Here is a 7,351-nt window from a genome sequence, read left to right as displayed (position 1 = left end):
TTAAGTGCCAAGCAGAAAGATCCTTTAACTGTTAAGGTGGAGAAGAAAATGTCAAGAAGAATAGTGAAAGGTAAATACTTTAAAATTTATCCGATTGGAAGAAACATAATACAGGTTAAAGCGCATGGGGTAGACTTTGTGGTTGACTTGGAGAGAAGGACATGTACATGTGGGAAGTTCCAAATGGGCAAACTCCCTTGCAGACACGCCATTAAAGGAGCTTTTGATATAGGCAATGATCTGTATCCATATGCTGATGATATGTATAGCACTACCAGTTGGAGAGAGTACTATGAGGAGACTGTTAATCCAATAGGTATTCCAGAGAGTGAATGGGGCATCCCTGACCACATTGAGGCTGCAAAAGTTTTACCACCTGAATCAAGAAGACACCCTGGTAGACGAAGGAAACGAAGACATGAAACAGTTGAAGACAAGATAAGAGCGTCTCAACAATCACAATCGTCGAAGAGACACAAGTGTAGCCGTTGTGGTAAAGAAGGACACAACCGAACAACATGTGATGTCCCAATTTAGGTAAGGTGGCTTGTTTATGGTCGAATTTTTCATTTCTAGTATTTGTTTAAACTCTACTCTTGAGTTGTCAAGACTGGTTTATATATTTCATTTTTCCCAGTTTATTTCTAGTATTTGTTTAAACTCTACTCTTGAGTTGTGAAGACTGGTTTATACATTTCATTTTTTCCAGTTTATGGTTGATTTATTCATTTCTACTTTTTGTTTAAACTTTTTCATACACTATCAAATTCGGCCAAAAAATCATGATCATTGTCATAGGTAAACAAACCATAATTTGAAGGTGAAGGTCAAAAGGGAAACAAGCTAACAAATTTCAAAAAAAAAAAAAAAAAAAACACATGATCATGTTCATACGCTCAACCTAGTAATTTGCTGCATCCAATCATGAGCATGCACAATATCACTATGATCACCATCATCTTCTTATTGCTTGCTTTTGCTTCAGCCAAAGCATCCTCTATCTTCTCAAATATCTCCTTCTCCATCTTCTCATCAACTATTTTCTCAAACTCCAATCTCTCAGTTTTGAAATCTTTGAGGTGCTTCTCAAATTCAATATTCTTTGCAGTGAGTGTATCTATCTCGTTGACTAAAGCCTCATCAACCCATTTAAAGGTGTGATCATCGTTCCTAAGCTACAAGAATCCCAACTGTTATAATCAAAAATGAAAAATATACAAAACGTGTAAACAAATCAATTTACCTTGTTTGATGCAGCAAATCCACAACGATAGTATCTCCTGTAAGGATTGGGATCAGATTTTGATATAAGTGCTATAATTCCTTCCCCGCACCAACATCTCCTTGGAACACCAACCACTCTTACTCTTGCACGGGAATTATTCGATCCAGTCGAATTGCTTGATACATTGCTCATCTTCTTCTCGCAATCGATTGGGTACCAGGTCGATATTAGGTTTCTTAAAATTTGGGATTTATGTGTTTATTCGTAAATAATCGGGTTAAGTTTTTAATTTATGATTAGCTCTTAAACCAAATTAAAGATAGTCTGTTTGGTATTAAACAAAATTAAAAAAAAGTCCGGTTTGGTATTAAACCAGACTTAAAAGTATGTTTATTTGTTTGATAGAATTGGTGAAGAAACCATCCACATCATAAAAAGATGAAACAAAAAATCAAAGTCATATCATATATTAAGCTCATATTTTCCAAAAAACCAAACTCATATCATATATTAAGCTAAAACAAAAAACAAAAATCATATCATATATTAAGCTAAAAAAAAAAAAAGTCATATCATATATTAAGCTAAAACAAAAAACAAAACTCATATCATATATTAAGCTAAAACAAAAAAAAAACAAAGTCATATCATTAAGCTAAAACTAAAAACAAAAATCATATCATAAATTAAGCTCAAAAAAAAAGAAACGAAAGTCATACAATGTGTCAAACTAAAGACATACTAAAAAGATGAAACAAATCAGTCAATTTCGATATGGTGAGACTCAGACTTTGGAGGGACATAGTTCTTCATACGCTCAAGTAATATTGGATCCTTTGCAGCTTCCCACAGATCGACAGCAATCTTCAAGCGCGCATAGTTGATGTTCTCATCGCTCATCAAATCCAAATTTAGAGATTTCATATGACACTCGATGTATTTCAATGCATAGACCCCGCAATCGCTATGCGACTTATTCAAATCGGAGAGCACCTTCATGTCTATGATTTCATATGGTGTCAAAAGAGATGCTTTTCCATTTACCTTTGCATTAATTTCTTTCAAAATCCTTGGGATGCACGTTGCGAAACACTCGACATACCTTCTATTCTTGTGTCCAGCACAGTCGAAGACTTCAACAGTTCTTAAGACAAAGTTAACGCACACAAAAATCCAGTGGTTGCCGTTGACGCAAATCGGAGCGTATATCCTGTCAACATCTGTACCCCATTGTTTTCCTGTCTTTCCGTGAGAAGGAAACTCACCATTAGCATTCTCGAGAAGTCTACTATCCCATTTGTGCTGCCGCTTTGTCTTCAAGTACTTGGTGTATTCCACTTTGATTCTCTCACTGAACATGCAATTCATGAAACCAACATGGTCTGCCTTCATTTCACCTAAAGATGTTTTCTCCCGGAATAAATACATCATTGCATCCATTTCCTTGAAAATAAATAAAAGTGAAATTTAAATTTAACCATGGTAAAATAATTAACAAATTAAGTATTGAAGAAATCAAGTTAATACTTACTGGATTGTGCAGCCACTTGCAGTGAGTAATGACACGGTTAAGCAATTCATGATTAATTACCGATGGACCAAACTGAAGTTGCTCGTAACTGTGAAAAAAATAGTAATTTGTAAGCTAAAATTTTAAAAAATCTCGACAATTATCAAATTGATGCTTAGAATAAAAATAAGAACACATACCTATGATTCCTTTGCCATGCTTCCAAAGCATTCCATCTAACTTCGGAGACAAAAACCAAATCAGCATCCTCGTTATACTTTCCCGCATCTATTGGAGGATCAACTCCAGGTACACATGTTTTTTGCGAAAGATGTCCTACTGTTTTCGCTAAGAAATCTTGAGTGCCCAATAAATCTTGACTGTCAATATTAAGGTCTATGGCACCCTATTTGGTGAACAAATCATCAAAAAGAAAGTTATCTTCCTGTCAATGAAAAGATCAAACAAAGTTTAATGTTTAGAAACAAATAAATTCAAAGAAAGTTTAATGATTACAATACAATACATAAGTTCACAAAGACAATTACAATACTTAAGTTTACAATTAGCCGAATATTTTCAAATAACTTACAAAGCCGAATTTAAAAAAAAAACAAAAAAACGTAGCCATTTTCCAAAACATTAAAACGAAGACAACTTTTACCAAGTTACTTTTTACGTACCAAACTCTTTGGTTGAACGGATGGTGATTTCCCCTGTGTCAAAAATATAAATCAATAAGTTTGACAAAATCATATAGTCGATAAGATACAAACCAAAGCTTATAAATTATTTATTGACTTACCACATCTTTTGGTTTAAAGGATGGTGGTGTGGCTTGTGTCGAAGTTGATGCTATAGTCGATAGTATCTCCTTCACTTCTGATACATCCTCCTCCATCTTCTTCAATCGCTGGCCTATTTCTTCCTTAAAAGGCTTGAAAGAAGCTTCAANATGTCAAAATTTCCTGACCTCGAGATGTATGGATAGACGATATCCTAGCAAAAACACATACATAAAAATTTTGGTTAAGCAATAGTAAAAAAACAGAACCATAATCAGACCATGACAATTAAAGAAGAACAGAGAAAATAAATTACTAACCTTTGGTCCAATAGATTGCTCTATGATGATAATGTCTTGATAAGACACTTTTGCAGCTCCCTTCCAGTTAGAACATCTAGCACCGTTTGTGAATTCCTTGTTGATCTTTTCTCCCAACAATTCTCCAATCACTGGAATTGCTTCCATAACCCATACTTGAAGTGCAAAGGAGAAGCCATTAAGAATATAACTGTTGGTCTTCTTCAGCTCCTTTCTTGTGTCCATGATCGAGGTCACAAGGTAGTCAAAAGAATGTAAACCCCAAGGATAAGCTCTCAACTTATCAAGATCCATCACCAACTTGATGTATGAGAGAGGGATCTTTTTCTTCTCGTCCTTAGCCATTACCAAACCAGCTATGACGCACACATATACAAATCTTAGCTTGTCTTCAGGTTCCCACTTGTGAACTTCTAGTAGGTGCACATCCATCAGCCTCTTAATGGTAATCTCCCTATCTCTCTTCAATAATCTAGCCCAAAAACCTTTGTCCTTCTTCCAACTGTCTTCATTCCAAGATTTCAAATCTAACTTGAAATCATCCTTGCATTTGAGTCCAGTGACTGCATAATATTCTTGCAGCGAAAATCTCAGCGGCTTCCTTCCAAACACAAACCAAAGCTCATGTTTCTTATCTGTGATCAACTGGCGAGACATAATGCTGTGTATCAAACGCGCAGAGTACCCTAACCCATTCTCGTAGATGGCAAACAAATTTGCAAACACTGGATCACTCTTCACTTTTTCATACTCTGTTGGCAAAGCATCCTTGATTCTTGTCAAGATAGACATTCTGCAGCTATTGTTTATCTGCTTCACTTGTGGTTCATCACCGTATTTGAAAATGCGTTTAGGATAATCAACGCCTGAACAAAAGATTAACAAAAAAAAATCAAAGACAACAATAAGAGTTGTTAGAAATAACAGAAAAAGCTCTCAACAGAGAAAAAAACAAATAACAAAATTTATAAAAGTACCTGATATCACTTTGCTTGATCCGTCTTTGCCATCCATGTTCAACAAGCTAATATTGCTCATGTACACCTAACATGTGAAACATAAAACATATTACTAACAAATAACTATCAAACCAAACATGAAACCAAGAAAAGTTCATAATCGATCAAACATTGCAACCACCAACTCAAGCTATCAAACCTATTACAATCAAATAACTATCACACCAAAAATGAAACCAAGAAAAATTCATAAGCGATCAAATCAACTTTTAAATCTAACAAAATTGAAAAACAAGACAAGCTTGCAACAATTTCAATGTTCTCATCTCTCATAGCTCAATTTAGTAATACAAATTCAAAACCGATTAAGAAAATCAACATGCAACTCCTAAATCTATAGAAATTGAGAATTCTAGAGTGATTTACATTGTAATATGAAGCCGAATTTCAAACGATGTGAAGAGAATCAAACGATTGACACATTAGAGCAAACAAAATCATGGGAGCAAATTAAAACATAAGTCGCAAGAATAAAAGGAAAACAAATGAGAAGGAGGACGAATCAAGGAAGAAGATTCGCCCAGATGAGAAAAGAATGATAAAAAGAAACTCACCGCCGTCGATTAATCGGGAGAACAAGCCGAAGAACTCCCCCGCCGTCACTGTCGTTTTTGGTTTCTATACGATTTGGTAAAAAATTAAATTGAGAGTGAAAAGGGTTTTCATTCCTTTTGTGTGTAAAAAACTCTGGTTCGAGTAGAGGTTTCTGTATCACAATTTTTATTTCCTTTTTATTTTTAATTTTTTGTGAATAATTTAGAATGATTTTAGGGATTTTATTATATTTTCGTTTATATTAGATGGTTTTAAAAAGTGAGGGCAAAATTGAGTTTTTATTAATATAAAACCTATTTCACCAAACCTTTAAAAAAACGGTATAGATGGACATTTTTTGAAAAAAAAACGTCTTTTTTTTCCAATTTTCCCTAGAAATTTCAGTTAATGAAAAAGTGGAAGTTGACAAAAAAAAAAACATATATATAACTGGATTCAAACGTTTTACTAGTAAGCTCAAGGATGTACAATAGACAAACAAGCAAAACAATCAAATGTAATTTTCATAGAAATTTTGCAACACCTATATATTCAGCCTAAAAAAAGACATTACCGAGCTAGTCTAATGAAACATTCATAAAGCAGTAGAAACCAAAGTTAGGGATCAGAGGATTTATCAAAGTAACAGTCACAAAATAAGCTTATAAATCATCTACAAGCAAGTGAAGTGAGTGAAGATGTTTTTAAGTAAAGACGCGCGCGATCATCGTTGCATTACGCTAAAAACGCAAAACATTCCTTCATAAGTGACATACTAAGAAAAAGAAAGCCATATATATAACCAGGTTCATTCATTACGTTCTAACCTGTCAAACAGTAGCTGAGATAGCACGCATGAATCTATAAAACTTAGGGACTGTAAGAACCGCGTCGAACCATTCGACCTTCCCCCATATCTCATCACTGTTGCGCATTTCTAGAGAAATCTCTGCACACCAAATCGTCTTCTCCTTATACCGACTTGCACGCACATACTTGTCCCACAAAACAACAAGCTTACCACCACAATCCGCTAATCTAACAGTACTATAATTAGCAAAATTAGGCAAACCTTCAAGACCCCTCAAATTATTCCAGCATCTTAGCTTAGAGTCATACCATAGGACTCCAACTGGACGATAACAATAACAATACGTGACGTTATCAATCACGCAACGAGAATGCTGAAACCATCCTGTTAGAAAATTCCGATGCTCTTCTGTAATCGCTATCCATTTATCTTCTTTTGGCTTGTAAGCCACAACATTATCCCCAAACAGGTAGATATCTCCTTCAAACACTAAGCTCTCGTAAATATGTCTACATCTCTTATCTAGAGGGCTCGAGATAGGCTCCCAAGTTTGAGTATTTGGATCGAAAACCTCCATCCAATTTGAAGAAGTGAAGTCTTTCAAGCCTCCTGCTACATAAATTTTGCCATCAACGACACTAACAGCTGGGTAATTCCGGTCCATCAGCATGCTTGGAGCCTTGTGCCATGTATGAGACTGGCAGTCCAGGACTGAGATGCTAGACGAGGGTGCATTCTCAATGGTTCCGCCAATGGCATATATATTAGAACCAACAGCCACCATTTTATAGTTCATAGGAGCTGGATTGGGAACTGGGGCTGGAACCAAAACATGTGCAGTTGACTTCTTATTCTTCTTCTTGGGGATGTTGGTTAGGGTTCGATTAGGTTTTTGGCAGAGAGTGAACAAACGTGGGTTAGGGTCAGAAGGGAACTTTAGGCACACGTAGAGACAACTCTCCCTGTGGTTTAACAAAGACCGAGTCTTGCAAAGATCCGGTGAAGCAAGGAGGGTTCGACAGCTCTTGGAGACTAAGGAGAGAGTCGGGTAGTACATTCTAGGGACGCGTGCGAAGCAAGTCAAGAGCAAATCATACGGAAGTGATTCCGGAGACTGTTTCTTCGTCTTCTTCTTTACGGACGTCAT

The 7,351-nt window shown here is 35.7% G+C and overlaps 1 protein-coding gene and 1 long non-coding RNA gene across 3 annotated transcripts; both read right to left on the bottom strand.

The window, feature by feature from the left end:
• Nucleotides 2,405-3,020, bottom strand: LOC104723325. The gene is made up of 3 exons (XR_757321.2): nt 2,936-3,020; nt 2,757-2,844; nt 2,405-2,668 (listed from the first exon to the last, which is right to left on the bottom strand). It is a non-coding gene; the product is annotated as an uncharacterized LOC104723325 (long non-coding RNA).
• LOC104723317 (F-box/kelch-repeat protein At5g49000-like) lies at nt 6,224-7,351 on the bottom strand. 2 transcript variants are annotated; one of them, XM_010441663.1, is made up of 2 exons: nt 7,037-7,351; nt 6,224-6,901 (listed from the first exon to the last, which is right to left on the bottom strand). In XM_010441663.1, exons 1-2 carry the CDS (start codon nt 7,349-7,351, stop codon nt 6,224-6,226), a joined length of 993 nt encoding a protein of 330 aa, XP_010439965.1. The 2 variants fall into 2 exon arrangements, with proteins under 2 accessions (XP_010439965.1, XP_019088263.1); XM_019232718.1 differs by having other exon boundaries at nt 6,224-7,351.

This window comes from Camelina sativa, chromosome 2 (genome assembly GCF_000633955.1).
Source record: "Camelina sativa cultivar DH55 chromosome 2, Cs, whole genome shotgun sequence".
Taxonomy (NCBI): domain Eukaryota; kingdom Viridiplantae; phylum Streptophyta; class Magnoliopsida; order Brassicales; family Brassicaceae; genus Camelina; species Camelina sativa.
This window is presented reverse-complemented; position numbering and strand designations above follow the sequence as displayed.

Coding starts and splice junctions, on each gene's coding strand:
- LOC104723317 (XM_019232718.1), bottom strand. CDS start 7,351: ATGACGTCCGTAAAGAAGAAGACGAAGAAACAGTCTCCGGAATCACTT.